The sequence below is a fragment of the Erpetoichthys calabaricus genome, chromosome 9 (assembly GCF_900747795.2).
Source record: "Erpetoichthys calabaricus chromosome 9, fErpCal1.3, whole genome shotgun sequence".
Classification (NCBI taxonomy): Eukaryota; Metazoa; Chordata; class Cladistia; order Polypteriformes; family Polypteridae; genus Erpetoichthys; species Erpetoichthys calabaricus.
Window position 1 is genome coordinate 67,493,457 of NC_041402.2, and position 20,989 is coordinate 67,514,445.

A 20,989-nucleotide genomic window follows, 5' to 3' on the forward strand; every position below is an offset into this window, starting at 1 on the left:
AGCAAAAGTTAGATCTCTTATAACAATGCAAGACGCTGAAAAATTAGTTCACACTTTTGTTTTCAGTCGACTAGATTACTGTAACGCACTCCTCTCAGGACTACCAAAAAAAGACATCAATCGATTGCAACTAGTGCAGAATGCAGCTGCTAGAATCTTAACTCAGGTAAGAAAATCCGAGCACATCACCCCAGTTTTAATGTCATTACACTGGTTACCTGTGTCATTTAGAATTGACTTTAAAATTCTGCTTATTGTTTGCAAAGCCTTAAATAATCTCGCTCCATCTTATATTTCAGAATGTCTTACACCTTACACTCCAAATCGTAACCTTAGATCCTTAACACTAGAATTACCAGAGCCTACGAAAAAACTCGTATATCCGGCCCACCTTAAATCGCTTCTTAAATCCGTTCACACCTCTCCGCCAGCATCCTTTGTCCTCTAAATGTGCTGATAAAAGACAAGCTGCCAGCAGCCGGCTATTCCATCCCCCCACCGACTTAGAACGTGAGCGAAGTTTTCCCAGCTCACGCCTTGATTGTTTATGTGGGAGTGAAGTGGAGTTTTACAGTGGAAATAAGACATCATTATTCTAAAGTAATCTGTGTAAACACATTGTTAAAACAGAAACTTTTTCATATTTTAGTAATAAATGTTACAAAATGTAGTAGGCATAAACTATAGAATATATAAAGCCCGAGTTCCAAAGATCAAATAAACACTTTCACAAAAGCTTCAAGAATGATTTAACAGCTTCAGTGGTGTAGTGTGTTAAGATTTGCCTCTTAGTGCAGAGCAGCTTTTCCTTGCCTCACAGACCTGAGTTCGATTCCCCGCTGGGGATGAAGTGTTGCTTTTTTTTTCTTTTCTTTTAAACCTCAAACGGACATAAAATTTATACATTGGTATGCACTGTCAGTTACTGAGATCGTTATATTTTCATGTGGGATGCTCCTTTTCAAATATTTTTTTAACAATTGAGACTGCAATTAACAGGAACAACTGTCCTTATAACTTATTTTTAAGATCCATAACGCACAGACAGACAGAGCACTGCGTAATAGAGAGACAGACAGGCAGAGAAGTCACTAGATATAGAAATAAACAGGGAAGCCACGTGTACTGAAAAAAAAAAACAACATGTGCGTTGTCCCAGCTGCACTGAATAAGCGCAGGCGCTCTAACATCACCCCTCCCCCGATCTTACTTAGAGAGTCAGGGACAATGCACATGTTGTTTTTTTTTTTTCAGTACACGTGGCTTCCCTGTTTATTTCTATATCTAGTGACTTCTCTGCCTGTCTGTCTCTCTATTACGCAGTGCTCTGTCTGTCTGTGCGTTATGGATCTTAAAAATAAGTTATAAGGACAGTTGTTCCTGTTAATTGCAGTCTCAATTGTTAAAAAAATATTTGAAAAGGAGCCTCCCACATGAAAATATAACGATCTCAGTAACTGACAGTGCATACCAATGTATAAATTTTATGTCCGTTTGAGGTTTAAAAGAAAAGAAAAAAAAAGCAACACTTCATCCCCAACGGGGAATCGAACTCAGGTCTGTGAGGCAAGGAAAAACTGCTCTGCACTAAGAGGCAAATCTTAACGCACTACGCCACTGAAGCTGTTGAATCATTCTTGAAGCTTTTGTGAAAGTGTTCATTTGATCTTTGGAACTCGGGCTTTATATATTCTACAGTTTATGCCTACTACATTTTGTAACATCCATCCATCCATCCATTGTCTCCCGCTTATCCAAGGTCGGGTCGCGGGGGCAGCAGCTTGAGCAGAGATGCCCAGACTTCCCTCTCCCCGGCCACTTCTTCTAGCTCTTCCGGGAGAATCCCAAGGCGTTCCCAGGCCAGTCGAGAGACATAGTCCCTCCAGCGTGTCCTGGGTCTTCCCCGGGGCCTCCTCCCGGTTGGACGTGCCCGGAACACCTCACCAGGGAGGCGTCCAGGAGGCATCCTGATCAGATGCCCGAGCCACCTCATCTGACTCCTCTCGATGCGGAGGAGCAGCGGCTCTACTCTGAGCCCCTCCCGGATGACTGAGCTTCTCACCCTATCTTTAAGGGAAAGCCCAGACACCCTGCGGAGGAAACTCATTTCAGCCGCTTGTATTCGCGATCTCGTTCTTTCGGTCACTACCCATAGTTCATGACCATAGGTGAGGGTAGGAACATAGATTGACTGGTAAATTGAGAGCTTCGCCTTGCGGCTCAGCTCCTTTTTCACCACGACAGACCGATGCAGCGCCCGCATTACTGCGGATGCCGCACCGATCCGCCTGTCGATCTCACGCTCCATTCTTCCCTCACTCGTGAACAAGATCCCGAGATACTTGAACTCCTCCACTTGAAGCAGGATCTCGCTACCAACCCTGAGAGGGCACTCCACCCTTTTCCGGCTGAGGACCATGGTCTCGGATTTGGAGGTGCTGATTCTCATTCCAGCCGCTTCACACTCGGCTGCGAACTGATCCAGAGAGAGCTGAAGATCACGGCCTGATGAAGCAAACAGGACAACATCATCTGCAAAAAGCAGTGACCCAATCCTGAGCCCACCAAACCGGACCCCCTCAACGCCCTGGCTGCGCCTAGAAATTCTGTCCATAAAAGTTATGAACAGAATCGGTGACAAAGGGCAGCCCTGGCGGAGTCCAACTCTCACTGGAAACGGGTTCGACTTACTGCCGGCAATGCGGACCAAGCTCTGGCACCGATCGTACAGGGACGGAACAGCCCTTATCAGGGGGGCCGGTACCCCATACTCTCGGAGTACCCCCCACAGGATTCCCCGAGGGACACGGTCGAATGCCTTTTCCAAGTCCACAAAACACATGTAGACTGGTTGGGCAAACTCCCATGAACCCTCCAGGACCCTGCTAAGGGTATAGAGCTGGTCCACTGTTCCGCGACCAGGACGAAAACCACACTGTTCCTCCTGAATCCGAGGCTCGACTATCCGACGGACCCTCCTCTCCAGGACCCCTGAATAAACTTTTCCAGGGAGGCTGAGGAGTGTGATCCCTCTGTAGTTGGAACACACCCTCCGGTCCCCCTTCTTAAAGAGGGGGACCACCACCCCAGTCTGCCAATCCAGAGGCACTGTCCCTGATGTCCATGCGATGTTGCAGAGGCGTGTCAACCAAGACAGTCCTACAACATCCAGAGCCTTGAGGAACTCCGGGCGTATCTCATCCACCCCCGGGGCCCTGCCACCAAGGAGTTTTTTGACCACCTCGGTGACCTCAGTCCCAGAGATGGGGGAGCCCACCTCTGAGTCCCCAGGCTCTGCTTCCTCATTGGAAGGCATGTTAATGGGATTGAGGAGGTCTTCGAAGTACTCCCCCCACCGACCCACAACGTCCCGAGTCGAGGTCAGCAGCGCACCATCCCCACCATATACAGTGTTGACACTGCACTGCTTCCCCTTCCTGAGACGCCGGATGGTGGACCAGAATCTCCTCGAAGCCGTCCGAAAGTCGTTCTCCATGGCCTCCCCAAACTCCTCCCACGCCCGAGTTTTTGCCTCAGCAACCACCAAAGCCGCATTCCGCTTGGCCTGCCGGTACCTATCAGCTGCCTCCAGGGTCCCACAGGACAAAAGGGTCCTGTAGGACTCCTTCTTCAGCTTGACGGCATCCTTCACCACCGGTGTCCACCAACGGGTTCGGGGATTGCCGCCACGACAGGCACCGACCACCTTACGGCCACAGCTCCGGTCAGCCGCCTCAACAATAGAGGCACGGAACATGGCCCATTCGGACTCGATGTCCCCCACCTCCCTCGGGACATGGTCGAAGTTCTGCCGGAGGTGGGAGTTGAAGCTACTTCTGACAGGGGGCTCTGCCAGACGTTCCCAGCAGACCCTCACAACACGTTTGGGCCTACCACGCCTGACCGGCATCCTCCCCCACCATCGAAGCCAACTCACCACCAGGTGGTGATCAGTTGACAGCTCCGCCCCTCTCTTCACCCGAGTGTCCAAGACATGTGGCCGCAAGTCAGACGACACGACCACAAAGTCGATCATCGAACTCAGGCCTAGGGTGTCCTGGTGCCAAGTGCACATATGAACACCCCTATGCTTGAACATGGTGTTCGTTATGGACAATCCGTGATGAGCACAGAAGTCCAATAACAAAACACCGCTCGGGTTTAGATCGGGGGGGCCATTCCTCCCAATCACGCCCTTCCAGGTCTCACTGTCATTGCCCACGTGAGCATTGAAGTCTCCCAGCAGAATGAGGGAGTCCCCAGAAGGTATGCCCTCTAGCACCCCCTCCAGGGACTCCAAAAAGGGTGGGTACTCCGAACTGCTGTTCGGTGCATACGCACAAACAACAGTTAGGACCCGTCCCCCCACCCGAAGGCGAAGGGAGGCTACCCTCTCGTCCACCGGGGTAAACCCCAATGTACAGGCTCCAAGTCGGGGGGCAATAAGTATACCCACACCCGCTCGGCGCCTCTCACCGGGGGCAACTCCAGAGTGGTACAGAGTCCAGCCCCTCTCAAGGAGATTGGTTTCCAGAGTCCAAGCTGTGCGTCGAGGTGAGTCCGACTATATCTAGCCGGAACCTCTCAACTTCGCACACTAGCTCAGGCTCCTTCCCCTTCAGAGAGGTGACATTCCACGTCCCAAGAGCCAGCTTCTGTAGCCGAGGATCGGACCGCCAAGGTCCCCGCCTTCGGCCACCACCCAACTCACACTGCACCCGACCTCCTTGGCCCCTCCCATAGGTGGTGAGCCCATGGGAAGGGGGACCCACGTTGCCTCTTCGGGCTGTGCCCGGCCGAGCCCCATGGGTGCAGGCCCGGCCACCAGGCGCTCGCCATCGAGCCCCACCTCCAGGCCTGGCTCCAGAGTGGGGCCCCGGTGACCCGCGTCCGGGCAAGGGAAAACGGCGTCCAAAGTTTTCATTCATCATAGAAGGTTTGAACCGCTCTTTGTCTCATCCCTCACCTAGGACCAGTTTGCCTTGGGTGGCCCTACCAGGGGCATAAAGCCCCGGACAACAGAGCTCCTAGGATCATTGGGACACGCAAACCCCTCCACCACGATAAGGTGGCGGTTAAAGGACATTTTGTAACATTTATTACTAAAATATGAAAAAGTTTCTGTTTTAACAATGTGTTTACACAGATTACTTTAGAATAATGATCTGTTATTTCCACTGTAAAACTCCACTTCACTCCCAGGTAATCAATCAATGCGTGAGCTGGGAAAACTTCGCTCACGTTCTAAGTCGGTGGGGGGATGGAATAGCCGGCTGCTGGCAGCTTGTCTTTTATCAGCACATTTAGAGGACAAAGGATGCTGGCGAACGGATTTAAGAAGCGATTTAAGGTGGGCCGGATATACGAGCTTTTTCGTAGGCTCTGGTAATTCTAGTGTTAAATGAGTGCCTACTTGGAATTCTAAGAGCTAAACTTAAAAGAAGTGGTGAGGTGGCCTTCTGCTGTTATGCACCTAAAATCTGGAGTAGCTTACCAATAGGAATTTGCTAGGCTAATACAGTGGAGCACTTTAAAACACTGCTGAAAATACATTACTTTAACATGGCTTTCTCATAGCTTCATCTTAGTTTAATCCTGATGCTCTGTATATTCAATTAATTATCATTACTATTCATGGTGGCTCCAAAATCTGTACTAACCCCTACTTTCTCTTCTGTTCTTTTTCCGGTATTCTGTGGTGGTGATCTGCGTCACCACCACCTAATCAAAGCGCCATGATGTCCCTACATTGATGGATTAAAGGCCAGAAGTCCACATGACCGTTATCATCAAGTTCTTCCATGTGAACTCTGAATACAATGAGGACTGATTGAGGTCATTTATGTTAGGTAGAATGCCTAGAGGGGGAAAATCCTGCAGATTTTATTTTTTTCTCCAGCCAACTGGAGTTTTTTTTTTTTTTTTTTATGTCCTCCCTGGCCATCGGACCTTAATTTTATTCTATGTTAATTAGTGTTTCCTATTTTAATTCTTATTTATTTTGTCTTTTTTTCTCTTTCTTCATCATGTAAAGCACTTTGAGCTACATTGTTTGTATGAAAATGTGCTATATAAATAAATGTTTTTGTTGTTGTATTGCTGGTTTGTCTCCTGTTTCTCCGAGAGAGAGGCACCTCTAACATATTTAACAAAGAAACAGGCTCCTAATACAGTGACATGGGATGAGAAAACAGAAGCCACATTTGGTGACTTGAAACAGACCCGCATTTCAGCATCTATTTTGATAACCCCTGATTTTTCTTTAATTTTTTGTTTTATAGACTGAAGCTTTGGACACAGGTCTTACAGCCATGCTGAGCTAAAATGTCCAATGTGTTGAACTCCCTTTAGTGTACCTGAGTCAGAATCTGCTGGATTAGGAAACTAGGTACAGTATGTGGCAGTGGAGAGAGAGAGGCCCTCATGATTAAATAGGCTATGAACCAGCTGAGGTACTACCCTCTGGGATGCAGATTCACCCTAGTGACAGACAATGCACCTTTACAGTAGACAACCTTGCACAAAAGTCAAATCCCAGTATTACCAATGGTTCTTGAACCTGCAGCCTAATCGGTTCAGAGTCTTTCATCTTCAAGGTTCTCTCTGTGCCAATAGCAATGCACTGCCTTGCGCCAATGACCTCATGGCTTACAGTATGTTGCCCAATCCAACAGATCTGGACTGTTACCGTTGTGCGCATACGCATGGGAAACAGCTTAAAGGCTTGGGTGATGGTAATTTTCCAACAAAATAGTAGATGTCACTGCATAATAATGACCCCTCTTACTCTCCCCTTGTATAACGAAAGATTGACACCTTTCCACCTCTGACATCACTTATGGGGTCCGTCTACCTGGACCATCCACTTCTTCCCAGAACGCCTGGAAAACGGAACAGCCACTATATTGGGCAGTCAACCTGAGGCACTAGTTTGAAGAAGACTCGTTGTTGTGTTTTTACACGAATTTGTTTTGCTTTGAAACTTTTCAGTTATATGGGTTTGGCCACAAGGTGCCCCAAAACTTTAGTTTCTTTCATCTTTACACTACTTTTGGGACTCCTGCTTTTCACTACAACCTTAATGTCTGGCATTGTCATTTGTTACTATGTTTGTATTACCCTTGTGTCAGTAATGCTACTAAATGAAGTGATGTTTTAGTGATGTCACAGAGAAAACAAATAGACAGTATGGCTACAGAAGCTGTCCTCATACAACCTGCTAAACTGTCTTAAATTTTTGAGTTGCAGTTAACTGAAACCCTAGGTGAAATTGAAACTTTGGACAAAATGTATTGCATACCTTTGCAGATGATATAAATGTATCCAGTGCTTAAGTGAAAATTCATTTAATTTGTTTCTCTGATTTGTTAATTATTTACAGTAGTCTTTATATGGTTAACCATTATCAAATACAGTTCTATCTTCCCAGTCATTTTGGGCATCTTGTTTTAGGTCAGGTCTTGGTAGCCTTCAAAGCCAACAAACCTAGGCTTATTTATTTATTTTAACAAGATATAGTTCTTCAAACACCACTGGTTTATTTTACGTATAATGTGCCCTAAGACAATTAAGTCTGAAGGAATGGCTATCTAGTTGCCCATAATCAATTCAACATGCCATAGTGTACTGCATGTGCTGAAGGATACCTCCATTCATGTGTGGACTCACATACATTTAGTATGTAGAGAATGCAGGACAACGAAACAGTACAGCATTAGTAACTTTCAGCTTTTATTACTTAAACATTGGTCTTGATGCAACCAGAAGGAGGCAGATTGGACTCTCAAGCAACCAAAACAGAGGTGCTAATAATTTCTAACCTGAGTGAAAGGTGTTTTGCCATCATGGTATCATAAAAACTCTTCATGTTGAATAGTATTGAAAATTCATCAACAGCTTTGCCATTCTCCACAAGTAGTACACCTAAATCAATTTGCTAATCCTAGTTTCACAGTCTGGCAGACAAGAAAAATAATGGGTCACAACATCACAGTTAGTTATTCAAATGACACAGTATACGCTGTTGATCTGATAAGCTAATTTATGAGTCAAAAATACAAGTAAGACTGAAGCAAAAAATCCCTTTAAAACTAGAACCAAATACAAGACCAAAGTATTTACTTTCAAATCTTTCTGAGCTTTACTCTAAAATACACTCAATTTTTCTTTCTTTTTTTTCTAACATTATTCTTTTTCTTTTTTTACATAATAGCAGGTTCTTCAATTGCACTAAATACAGGCCTGTAAGAATGTTGTGCTTTCCATTTGCTTATAGCACACAAGACATAATGCTTTGATATGCAGATTCCAAGGTTAACTAAGTGACATAATTGTTGAGCAAATACAGAAGCACTAAAACACAAACAAAGCCACCAAAAGTCCAAACAAACAATCAAAACAACTGGCAAAAAAGAACAAAAATGACCACAACAATTTCATAATCATGACAGCTTTGGGAATTTTAAACATATTCCTAGAATGTGTCACACAATATGCTTTTTGCCTTGATGTACAGTCTGTGTGATGGGTGGTAAGTTACAGTATATAAAATAAGTGTGATCAGAATTATTAACAATTAGAACAACAAATCTACATTTCATAGTCTTAATTCATACTGTTTCAATTAAAAAACTGAATAATTTATCATATTCTTAAACTATTCATTGGACAGAGTGACATAAGGAATAAGCTCACCTGTCTCGGGATCAATGCTAAATGCTGGCACTGTACCATCTTTGTGCATGAATCCATAAGTGACTTTTCCATTGGCTCCCTCATCAGCATCATCAGCGTGCACCTGTAGCACATAGGTCCCTGTAGGCTGGTTCTCTAATACTGTGGCATGTTCCCGATAATGCTGGCACTGAGTGATAAAAATAGGAAAGTAAAAAGAGTAATCAGGGACTCAGCCACTGGAAGGAGAAATGTCACACTGACACACGAAACAATTGCAGATAAAATTGAAAGAAAGTTTGAAAATAGACAACTGTTGCTGTGAAACAACTGTTTCTGTATGATTCACAAAATGTTTATTTTAAAGTAGAGAAATGTCTCAACCAGGTTTTGTCTATTGTGTAAAGACACTTTGGAGTGCACAATAAAGAGCTGCGTTTGTGATTCATTTTTGAGGATTCAGTTGGTCATCCTTATGTTAAAACACTAGTAATTTACGCATTGAATTCTCTTAATGCTGTATATCATTGTTATTTATATATCTTTTGAAAACCTACATTACCTACTGTGTTTTATTTTTAACTTACAGGTTAAACCACATAAAAACTCAAACAATTACTATGGTTGTATTATTTTAGCTGAAAACATTGTGCTCTAAGACATTTTTTTTGTTCAAACAAACAATTATATGTATCATTATTATGTCTCATGAAGAAATATGCACAAACATGAATGCTGGATTTTTTTTTATTCTTAACTATCAATTTATTAAATGTATATTGCGATTACTGCACAAGTTGAAATACAAACTGTTAAGTTAAATTATTCAATTTAATTTAAATGTGTGCCCTTATTAAATGGAAAGATTGAAGTGTCTCCCAGATTGTATAATTGAAAACAGAATTTTTTTAATAGTATTGCACAACATATAAGACACAAAAAATATTATATATATATAAAAAAACACTTTTTAAAAACCACTCTTATATTAAGTTAAAAAGTGTACTAAAAAGTAAAAAATAAGTCTCTCATACATCACTCGTAAAATAAAAGCGTGGGTGCTTTTGCTAAGATTTTAAGAATTGTTTTTTGAATGTTGATTGATGAAAAGCGCCCACGCTTTTATTTTACGAGTGATGTATGAGAGACTTATTTTTTACTTTTTAGTACACTTTTTAACTTAATATAAGCGTGGTTTTTAAAAAGTATAATATATGTATATATATATATATATATAATTTTCAACATTTTAGTCTTGGGTTTGTTTTAGTATAATTTTGTAATCAATATTTGAACACTTCCTTTAATATTTCTATCCGTTACTAGCGCCATCTATTGATGAAATCTTTAACTATTCTTCATATGAAAATTTCATTTCTTAATTAACATGGATTAATTGATCAGTTATTGAAACTGATTATTTATTCATGTATTGTCTTCAGAAGTGAGTAAGTGTGCAAAATTTCAAGTCATTTGGACAATAGGAAGTGGGTTCAATATCGATTACAAGGTTTGTACCAGACAACAAACAGGTAAAGTTAAAATAAGCATGGTAATAATAATAAAAATGGTGTCTAATAACATGTAATAAAAGCCTGTTCGCTAAAATAATGGTATGTACAGTAGGTGTGGGAGCTGAGAGACTAGAGTTAAATCTAAAATGAAATTCCATAAACAAGTCTTACATTCTACGATTCTATGTAAGAACATAACTACAATATATCAAGTAACAGTGATAACTGTAACATGTTACCAGTGCAAAATAATTTTTACAAGAAGCCAGATAATTGGATTAACCTATTTAAATTAATTAACACAAAAAAACAATATTCTAAAGATTCAAGCCTTAACAAAACAGACATTCAATAGTAGTTTTCTGTCCTTTAACAGTTGCGATACCTTAAAGCAGTGGTCTCAAATTCCAATCCTAGAGGGCCGCAGGTTTTCATTCTAACCCTTTTCTTAATTAGTGACCTGTTTTTGCTAATTAACTTCTTTTGAATTAATGTTAATTGACTTGTTCTTGAAGACTCAGACCCCTTGTTTCTTTTTCCTTAAGTAGCAGTCAAACAATAATGAGATATAAACTGAGCCAAAACACGACCAGCAAACTGTGTCCATCATACAATATCTGAAAATAAAGAAAGGCGAAAGTCTCAGGAATGCTGATCTGCTCAGATCCCCAAAACATTTTAACAGTTCTCTTAGAAAAGAGAAAGTCAACAATTTCAGAAACATATGCTATTGCACAATGAGAGCAGCAACAAGCCAAAAAGAACGGTTTTAATTAACAAAGACTATACAACTAATTAATCAACTGGTTGGAGTGAAATTGGTTGGAGTTTCAGGCCCTGACTTAATTGGTCTTCTGTTGGTTAATTAACTTCACATTTCATTTCAAATGAAAGAAAAAGGAGTTGATTAGCAGCAAAAATTGGTCACCAATTAAGAAAAGGGTTAGAATGAAAACCTGCAGCCACTGCGGCCCTCCAGGACCGGAGTTTGAGACCACTGCCTTAAAGTAACCAGTAATTTTTAGATAATTTTCATAACACACAGGCACAGCATTCAAAAAGCTAACAACATATGTTTAAAAATTGCTAAATAATCTGTTGGGAATACTTAAAACTATACATCAGAATACATGTCTGCAAATGGTGATTATTATTTAGATGTCAATCCATTATACTAGCCATGGTACCTGCTGAAGACAGGTAATAGAATCGTTTAAAAATATTTGCTATCTCTTGCCCTACATGTATGTGTGGTATAGCGGGTCCACAGCTCTCAGCAAAGGCCAGTTTTAAATAATCACCGCGCTCGCGGCTTAGCGAGGGGGTGTGGCGGTTGTGTGGCTGAAGCAGTTCTCAGGGCGATTCACGGTGTGGCCGTTTCTCATCTGAGTGCACAGGTGAGAGACTGCCCGCATGCGTGATTGTTCCTGGGGCTGCTAATTTGCTGCAGCTGCTATGCCCTCTCAATATATAGAAGCACGAGTCGGCTAGGAAGGAGAGAAAGAAAAGAAGAGAGAACGAGAATGAGAACGAATGGAGGTTGCAGGTGAAAGCAGGATGCGGGGAGAGAGAGAGAGAGAGACGGTGTGGGAGAGCGAGCGAGCAACTGCAGGCTCGCATGCAGCTGTACAGGAAGCCTGGGTGTTGGGCTGACACCCGGGAGTTGTAGTAGTGGTCACTCCCGCTGAGTGATCATGTAGCGGGAGTGACCAGTGAAGTAGGACGACTGGCCGCGTAAGGCCGGGAAGGCAGCGGGAGTCAGGAGGCTTGGTGGATGAAGTCCTTGACGTGAGCATCCTGGTCATCAAGGATACCAAGTCTCGGGCCTGGGATGAGTGCACGACCGAAGCCAGGATCGGGAGGCCTCCAGACCAGTCGAGAGGAGTGAAGGTCAGCTGCAGAGAAAGCGACTCACCTGCTGCTGGGCCCAAACGGGAGAAGCAGGAGAGACGCTAGTGAAGAAGACAGCGGGCTCTGCAAATGTTTTAAAGTACTGCTTCCTGCGTTATTTTAACCTCATTATTTAAAAGGATTGTTTTTTCTATTGTTTTTAACCTCCACTTTTCATTTCTGGTTTTATTGGATTATTTATTGAGGACTGTTTTTAAGACACTGCACTTGATTTAATTTGAACACTTGTTTTTGTTCTGTTTAATAAAAGCACTTGACACTTTTTTCACCATCCCCTTGCTATGTTGTTGCCTCACTGCTTAGCTCATTGGTAGCATTACTGATGGTGACGGGTTCAAGGGCTCCCGAACAACAGATGGGAGCATGGAGTCGAACTCGCATCGTCACAGTATGTTAAGCACCTTTCCTCTTTATTTACGTGTGTCTGAACCTCTTGTTGAGTGGCACTGCCTTTAACAAATGTGTTCCAGTAAATCCTGCTGCTCAGACTCATTATTTTCAAGGCGCCTTTTCCAGCTCCTAGCTGGATTTATACCTAGTGTCTTTGAAGGCGACTCTCTCAGTGTGTGCCTCTACTCCTCCATGTTTATCTCACATTCTCACTTCCTCTTTCATTGTGTCACCTGAGCCAAACTGACCAACCATACCAAAGCCAACCTGGCCAATCAGATTGCTCTGAGTGACTGGACACACAGACACTTCAGTTTTTCATTATATAATAGATTATATTATAGTAAGAAAAAATAGGTAAAGGACACTTTCACACTAAAAAAAGAAAGTTAGAGACACCATGATTCAGCTGTTTAGCCTTCATGTAGGTCAAATACATAACTGATGAAGGCTACACAACTGAATCATGGTGTCTCTAAATTCCTTATTTATTTCTTCATAACTGATATAACATGTACTTATTATATTATATTACAATGTATTTCTTTATCCATTTATTTCCTAGAGATATTTTTTTTTATTAATTGGTGTGATGGGCAGCCATGGCCATTACCTTGCCGGGATGCCAACTGCATGGAAGGACCAGGGGAGAGAGCATTGGCAGTACAATACCTTCTCTGGGACACTTATGGGTGCATTGGGTGTGGCACCTATGGATTCCTGCAGGGCATGCTGGGAGTTGGAGTTTAGCACAGCCCTGTTGAGTTCCATCGGGGCTATCAGGGGGGGCTGCAGAGCCCTATATTGGGTTCTCACCACACCTGGAAGTGATTCAAGGTCCGATTAATGAGCCACCTGGAACATTCTCAGGGCCATCGTAAAAGGAGCTGCCTCACTCCATTCGGAGAGCCAGAGTTGGGAGGAAGAAGGAGAGAGAAGTGGAGGCAGAAGAACTGTGAATTGGCAGCTGAAGAAAGGATTCTGTTTTGGTTCTGTACGGACTGTGCTGTACTTTGGGGGAGCAAAGGAGAAACTCTTCCCTGGCTGTGGCAATTCGTGTCTCTGCCTGTCTGTGTCGGGTTAGGGCGGCTGTACGCGCCCCGGTATTCCACAATGCTCAACGTGAACTAGAACCTATTCCAGCAAAATTGTACTGGAACATAAAGAAGTGAATCTTATTTATCTATCCATTTATCCCATTTCTGTAGTGACATATTCAAATTCTTTAAAGTACCCAGTTATTCTGACTTGCACATCTCCAGGAACAAGGAAGCAAAGGAGAGGATCTGGAGAAAACCAATTCAGGTATAAGGAGGAACTCCAGAAATATCATGACCTGACTAAATTCTGATCACTGTTTACTTTAAATTATATTATATTGTATTGTATTATATTAGAAATTTGAGAACATTACTCTAATGTAACTCTCAGTACTCCTGCCATATGAAAATTTGTCAAAATGAAAGTTCATTAAAACGCATCATTTTCAGAAATTACCATGTCAAAATCATGCAAAGCCAATCAAGTGAACATGAGCAACATGCATTCTACTCTGCATAGCCATTGTGCTGCCATCTATTATCATGTGCTTTGTCGCCACTTATACGACAGCTTCTGAACTATCTTGTCTGTTAGCCCTCTGGATCTTAGTAGGCAAGCATTCACAAATCAAAACAATCAAAACATCACAGAATTGCAAAACAGTGTGAGAAAATCTCTGTCAATGGAACAAAAAATCAGTGATCTTGCATGTATATGATATATTATGTCACCTTACAACAATTCTAATATTACTGTGTGTCTGAATGTAAGAAAATTGATAAGATAAAAATATGTAAAGCAGGTTTAGTTTTTCAAGGAATGTGACAAATACTATAAAATTAATATTGTCTTAAGAATGAATTTATAAAGAAAAATAACAATAATAATGTTTGTAATGATAGAAGTCATTTTTAAGCAATAATCATTCGTATTATGACTTGTTATGTATTATTTGCATGTTCATTTTTGTCAGTTTAATGAAACGCGTTTTCACTGTGGGAATATAAAATAATCATGCAAACATATTGCCTATTGAGTGAATAAAACCAAAAGAGCAAACCTTGTGCAAGCTTCACGAGAGCATTCTTGAAACAGCAGACAACAGACAGAAAGTTAAAAAAAAATACAAAAATTAATTTACGGAAGTCATGTTCAAAATCTTAATATAAACTATCTAATTACAAACAAACCCAACAAACATAATAACATGCATGCACCACCGTAAAAGGCCCTACCCAATAAAGACAATAAAGTATAATAAAGTATAGCACTTTGATTTTTCCTTCAAACTTTCCCCTCATAGTATACTTGGCTGTTTGATCCTCAACTTGAACAATTCGTTTGAACAATCTGATATCCCATGAGGATTTTCAAAATGTAACCTTCCAACACTCATTACTTGCAAATTAGAGAGAATCATTTAGTGCACAGAGCAACAATAGAAATGTACATTTCAAAACCTTTAATAATTTATTGTTAGTATTTTCTCTAGATTCATTACTTATTTAATTCTCTTTTTTTTCTTGTATGTGTTAATATAAATCAAGGGCATATGCATAAATCTGAGCTTACTTAACATTCTCCAATGTCCACCAGTGCCTTTCATTCACTATTTACTGTGAGCCTGTGAAGATCAGCCCCAACATTGCTAAAAGAGGATGCACAATAATTACCACACCTTTTCAAAAATAGGTTTGTTGTTGTTCACATCATTGATTCCCACAATCACTTGTGCCATGCTGCTGAGGGGTTGTGGCCCTCCTGACGCATTATCATCAGTTGCTGTAACATTAAGGATATACTCGATTCCCTGAAGGATGGGGGGTGGATTCGATCGAAGACGTATTAATCCTGAAAAAGATTAGAATTTTTTTTTATTTTATGTACAGTACCTATTGATTTATTACAAAATAAATTTTCATTTCAAAAATAATACCACATAATAGTTCACATTGAGCTCTATAAATAAATACTGTAATTTATTCATAATGCAGGCTTTTTCCATATGTAATATATCTTGTTACTTTCTTATCTACACAAATAATGCACTTAAACAACTGAATTTTACATATGGAATCTCTTCTACCCATCAAAATACCAAGTTTACTAAATTACAATTTGGGAAAGTTTAAGTCCCGAAACCATGCATAGTGTAAGGTGCATCCCATTTTGTTAAGAGGAACAATAGGCTACTATGGTGTCTTGTCTGCTTCCAAGACTTCAGGACCCCAAAAAACAGCTGGGTCTTTCAAATTCCTAAATTGGCATCACAATATCTATTATTCCAGACAAGCAACATGTCCTGATTTCCTCTATCCAGACAGCCTTCTGCTGTCTTGCAGAACCCCCTGGTGACAGAGAGTATAATCTGGGTTGCTTGCTCACTGTTAGAGTATATTACCTTCTTCTAATTTATATGATCCATTCCACACTTACAAATGAAGGTTATAGCGGAGGTTTTTCTTTTCCTCCTTGGCATTTATGCCCACAGGAAAATCAACCATTGTAAATTTTAGCAGGGAAAGGGGCATCATATTAGAGGTAGAGAACAGGGAATTGTATCCCTGAAAATTTCCACACATGAGCACCAAAATATTAAAGACAGTTCACCTCTGCATACCAGTGCAAGTAAACAGGGAGCCACTAGGAGATGACAGACCCTGTCCACAGGTTTGCTGCCATGGAGTGAAACACTGGGAACATAAGAAAAGAAGACAACAGAAGTCTTACAGGAGGCCACAACAGTTCTAGTCTGATAAGTGATAGTACAGAGTCTCTATCTGGCAAACTGAGAATATGTTACCCATTTAAGCCTGTCTGCTAGGGAGCAGCACGGGTTCCCTTAATGGAAAGAGCAGAACAATAATGCCAATTTACAAATGCAAAAAACTTAGTGCATGCTTGAGAGACCTACGTCTGTATTTATCAAGGGTCTCTGAGTAAGAAAATGGCTCTAACCGGTTCAAAAAACATACAGTAACAAATTTGGTCTTACTCTTAGGAGTTAAAATATTTTATTAATTTTCCTAATTTAGGAAACTACTCCTAACATCACCAGGATATTGGAGAGATCGTAAGCTGTCCTAACTTCCTAGGAGCTGCCAGAAGATGGCATTCAGGGAGAGATCGACATCACGGGAAATTTTTTGAAAATACTGGACAACAGTGTACTTGTAAAAAGATATCAATCTGACATAATTGAATAATATTACTAACAAATCTTGTACACTATGTGATTGATCCATCTATACGGAGAAGCCAGGCACTGTCAGCCAAAATGAAAGTGTTTTTTGGTGAGAGCGAAAATGCAACTTTGCAATAGTGATGATTTGAGTATGTCACAATCAAAGATTTCTTTGATTCTGCACCAGGCTTTGAATACCCTTACAATGTGTGAGTTAATACACAAATTTATACATTTTCCAACCACTCCACGTGAGGTAATATTAAAGCGAGCTGCATTAATGCAAACTGTAATGCACTTAAAGGTTATTGCCCCAAGTGTGGATGAGCATGCATACATGAATTGCAAGTATCAATACAAAGGTGATCACGGATGCAAACTGTACTGTAGTAGCCAGCATATTACCCTAAAAACAGGTGGGACTGGATGGGTGATTGACAACAAAATGTCACACAGATATGCTGAGCTTTGTATTCTATGAAACCCCGGAACTTTCACGTAACACTATACACACGAAGGATCCAGAACAACAACATTTATTTATATAGCACATTTTCATACAAAAAGTAGCTCAAAGTGCTTTACATAATGAAGAGAAGAAAAATAAAAGACAAAATAAGAAATTAAAATAAGACATTAGTTAACATAGAAAGGAGTAAGGTCCGATGGCCAGGGTGGACAGAAAAAACAAAAAAAAACTCCAGAAAGCTGGAGAAAAAAATAAAATCTGTAGGGGTTCCAGGCCACGAGACCACCCAGTCCCCTCTGGGCATTCTACCTAACAAGAAGGCAAGTGGTGACTCCCAGGGTACTGGGTAAATAGAGCTTTGCTAAAGATAATGGAGATAACGGACAAGGAAACATTATGTGACCATGAAAGATGATTAGTAACACTGGAAACCAGAATACGACTTCAGAAAAAGCACAAGAATAACTGTGGCCATTATTTTTACGAGGCCTTTCTAATAACCATAACAGTGGGAAGGTGATTCTTATGAAAGTACAGCTGTTAATCATTCATTGATAAATAAGCTTGCCCGTTATTAGGCTTTACTAGAGTGTATATGTGTCTCAATTTTTCCATCTTGGTGCCCATTATAGTATTTTACTTGGTGTTGTTGCAAAGTTGCAACAGCTATGTGCAGCTTAACAAAATATCCTACCTTATTATGTTTTCATTCTTCTTCCTGTACTTCTACTTCTCCTCCTACTTTGAGTGTTATTATTATTATTTTTGGTGAAGCCTTAAGCGTTAATATCAGAAAACTATAAAGTATCATCTTGATTTCCAAGGAAACTACAAAACACCTTCAATAAAGCCATGTTGAGGCGGGGGTGTGCCTTAAAATCATGACGTCATTCTTTCTCAAATGTGAACTCCTTCTCTTGGCTAGGAGTAATTTTATGGGCATTTCAAGACATAGGGGTAGTAGGACAAAGGTGGTGCCACTCTTTTCTGAGAGCCCTACATCCAAGGAAGACATGGACATTCAGAGAGCTGTGGGGCAAAAGCTCATTGGCAGAAGGATGAGAACTCACACTCAGAAAAAGACCGGAGCTGGGAGGGGAAGTTGCTTTAGTTCCTATAGTACTTTAAGTGAGGGCCAATGGAAAAGACAGAAGTAAAAACTGTTAAAGAAGGCCCAGTAAGACAGAAGGAATTAATTAGCTTCATTTTTCTTTGTTACCTAGTGTTCCTCCTAAGGTTGTCAATTATTTGATTGCATAATAAATACTTTTACAGTAATCCATCCTCCATCGCGGGGGTTGCGTTCCAGAGCCACCCGCGAAATAAGAAAATCCGCGAAGTAGAAACCATATGTTTATATAGTTATTTTTATATTGTCATGCTTGGGTCACAGATTTGCGCAGAAACACAGGAGGTTGTAGAGAGACAGGAACGTTATTCAAACACTGCAAACAAACATTTGTCTCTTTTTGAAAAGTTTAAACTGTGCTCCATGACAAGACAGAGATGGCAGTTCCGTCTCACAATTAAAAGAATGCAAACATATCTTCCTCTTCAAAGGAGTGCGTGTCAGGAGCACAGGCTGTCACAGACATAGAGAAAAGAGCAAACAAATCAATAGGGCTGCTTTTAAGTATGTGAAGCACCGCGGCACAAAGCTGTTGAAGGCGGCAGCTCACACCCCCTATGTCAGGAGCAGACAAAGAGAGAGAGAGAGACAGAGTTTGTTTTTCAATCAAAAATCAATACGTGCCCTTTGAGCTTTTAAGTATGCGAAGCACCGTGCAGCATGTGTTTCAGGAAGCAGCTGCACAAAAGATAGCAACGTGAAGATAATCTTTCAGCATTTTTAGACGAGCGTCCGTATCGTCTAGGTGTGCGAACAGCCCCCCTGCTCAATCCCCATACGTCAGGATCAGAGAAAGTCTGCGCAAGACAGAGATAGAGAAAAGTAAGCAATCTAGCTTCTCAGCCATCTGCCAATAGCGTCCCTTGTATGAAATCAACTGGGCAAACCAACTGAGGAAGCATGTACCAGAAATTAAAAGACCCATTGTCCGCAGAAACCCACGAAGCAGCGAAAAATCCGTGATATATATTTAAATATGCTTACATATAAAATCCGCGATGGAGTGAAGCTGCGAAAGGCGAAGCGCGATATAGCGAGGGATTACTGTATTAGTATCTCTGCATCTTTCTATTATTCAGTGACAGGGAAAGATACTATGGAGGAAACTGATCATTTGCAGTATATTTATATTTGAATTTCTACCAACTTCTTCATGAGTCTGTTAGGTTGACTTACAATGTATAAATTGGTACCATGAATTTTCACTCTGTAATGACAAAGCTGAGTGATATTATGATAATAAACAACTGAAATTAAAATATTCTAAATAGTATGTATTGAATAATGTAAAAATCACAATGTCTAAAAGTGAATGTGCATCCTGCCATAAAACCATATTCATTCATTTCAGAAGGAAACAGTCTGACTCCTTACATGAGTTACAGCATCCCTGCTTTTTTATCAGACATGTGAGCAATAGCCAACAATGTTATACAAGCAGAAATGTGGAAACTTTCAAAAGATAAAATGGCCGGTTAGGATTGCATCTCGGAAAGTCGACTTTCAATAGTGAGCTGCATCACATAGTGCACACAAAGAATAATAAATGCTTAAAATATATTAATGATTTTTGCAACACTAAGTACCACAGTGTCACTTATTGTACCAATAGACAACTTGTTCATCTATTGAAGCCAAAAAATTTCAGATCACATTAAAGACAGAAAAGATGCACCTTGTGGGCATGTGAACTCACGTCATATCAAATGAACTGAAATAAGACCACTGGGCAGTTCTGAATGCCATCTTAAATCATGTCTGACCCCAATAAAACATCAAGTTTGAAAGCCTACAAAGTGGCTGTAAAAGGAACCCTAGGCAATTATCTTTACTGTGCAGTTTAACTTACAGAAATGCAAATGCAGTGTCTTGATAAAGGCATTACCACCTTACTTATTAATTCAGCTAAACATCCTTGAAGGAATACCCACCAAGAAGCTTGGAAAAATACTGTATTAAAAGACAAAACTATGTTTGTATTAATAACTGTCATCCACCAATCAATGTACTTCCAATTTATTTTCAACATGGGATTTCACAGAGCTAGACAGTAATGGCCATCAAATGGGATACCATTCAAATTACACTGCATGAAAAATGTATCAGTCCAAATTATCTTTGTAACCTACTCTTATATTCATGTAAAAGGTCAAGAAAACAATACGAGAAAAAAATAAATACATTAACGGAAAAGACACCATTCCAAAGCAGGAATGTGCTATAAAATATCATGTGATGCAGTTATATAAAAACAAATGAATTGGGAGAAAGGTCATGAGTGGCTGTAGGTGTGTAAGCGGCACATATTCAATTTCAGCCTCAGCCAGCATAGTCTTAAAATCTTTATACAGTGCACAGTCATAGTGCTTTGCTTAGGAAACCTGTTAATGATATGTGTAGGCAGTTATGTACAGACGGCGAAAAAACAAGGCAAAAAATACTTGTCTGTTAAGCAGGAAGTGGTCACAGAAAAACTGAAATACCAAAGACAAAAAGCCAAACAATAGGAGCTTTTACATGCACACAAAACATCGGGATAAGGTGAGTAACCCGATTTAAGGCAGAAACCTGATTTCTTAAAAACCTCCATTTACATGTGTGAGTCCGCTTACGGAGTTCTCTTTTGGAAATACATTCTAAGGTCAAAATAATACACTAAAAAAAAAATTAAACATAAA

At 40.8% G+C, this 20,989-nt stretch overlaps 1 protein-coding gene across 2 annotated transcripts in view; it reads right to left on the bottom strand.

Annotated features, from left to right (window-relative positions):
- The window catches only part of si:ch211-186j3.6 (neural-cadherin), a 631,675-nt gene that overhangs the window by 248,105 nt on the left and 362,581 nt on the right, over nt 1-20,989 (bottom strand). For both annotated transcript variants that reach the window (XM_051932159.1, XM_028809678.2), the window contains exons 8-9: nt 15,208-15,380; nt 8,695-8,863 (exon numbers count right to left, since the gene is read on the bottom strand). In XM_051932159.1, the coding sequence (XP_051788119.1) occupies nt 8,695-8,863; nt 15,208-15,380 (342 nt within the window). The remainder of the gene's footprint in view (nt 1-8,694; nt 8,864-15,207; nt 15,381-20,989) is intronic.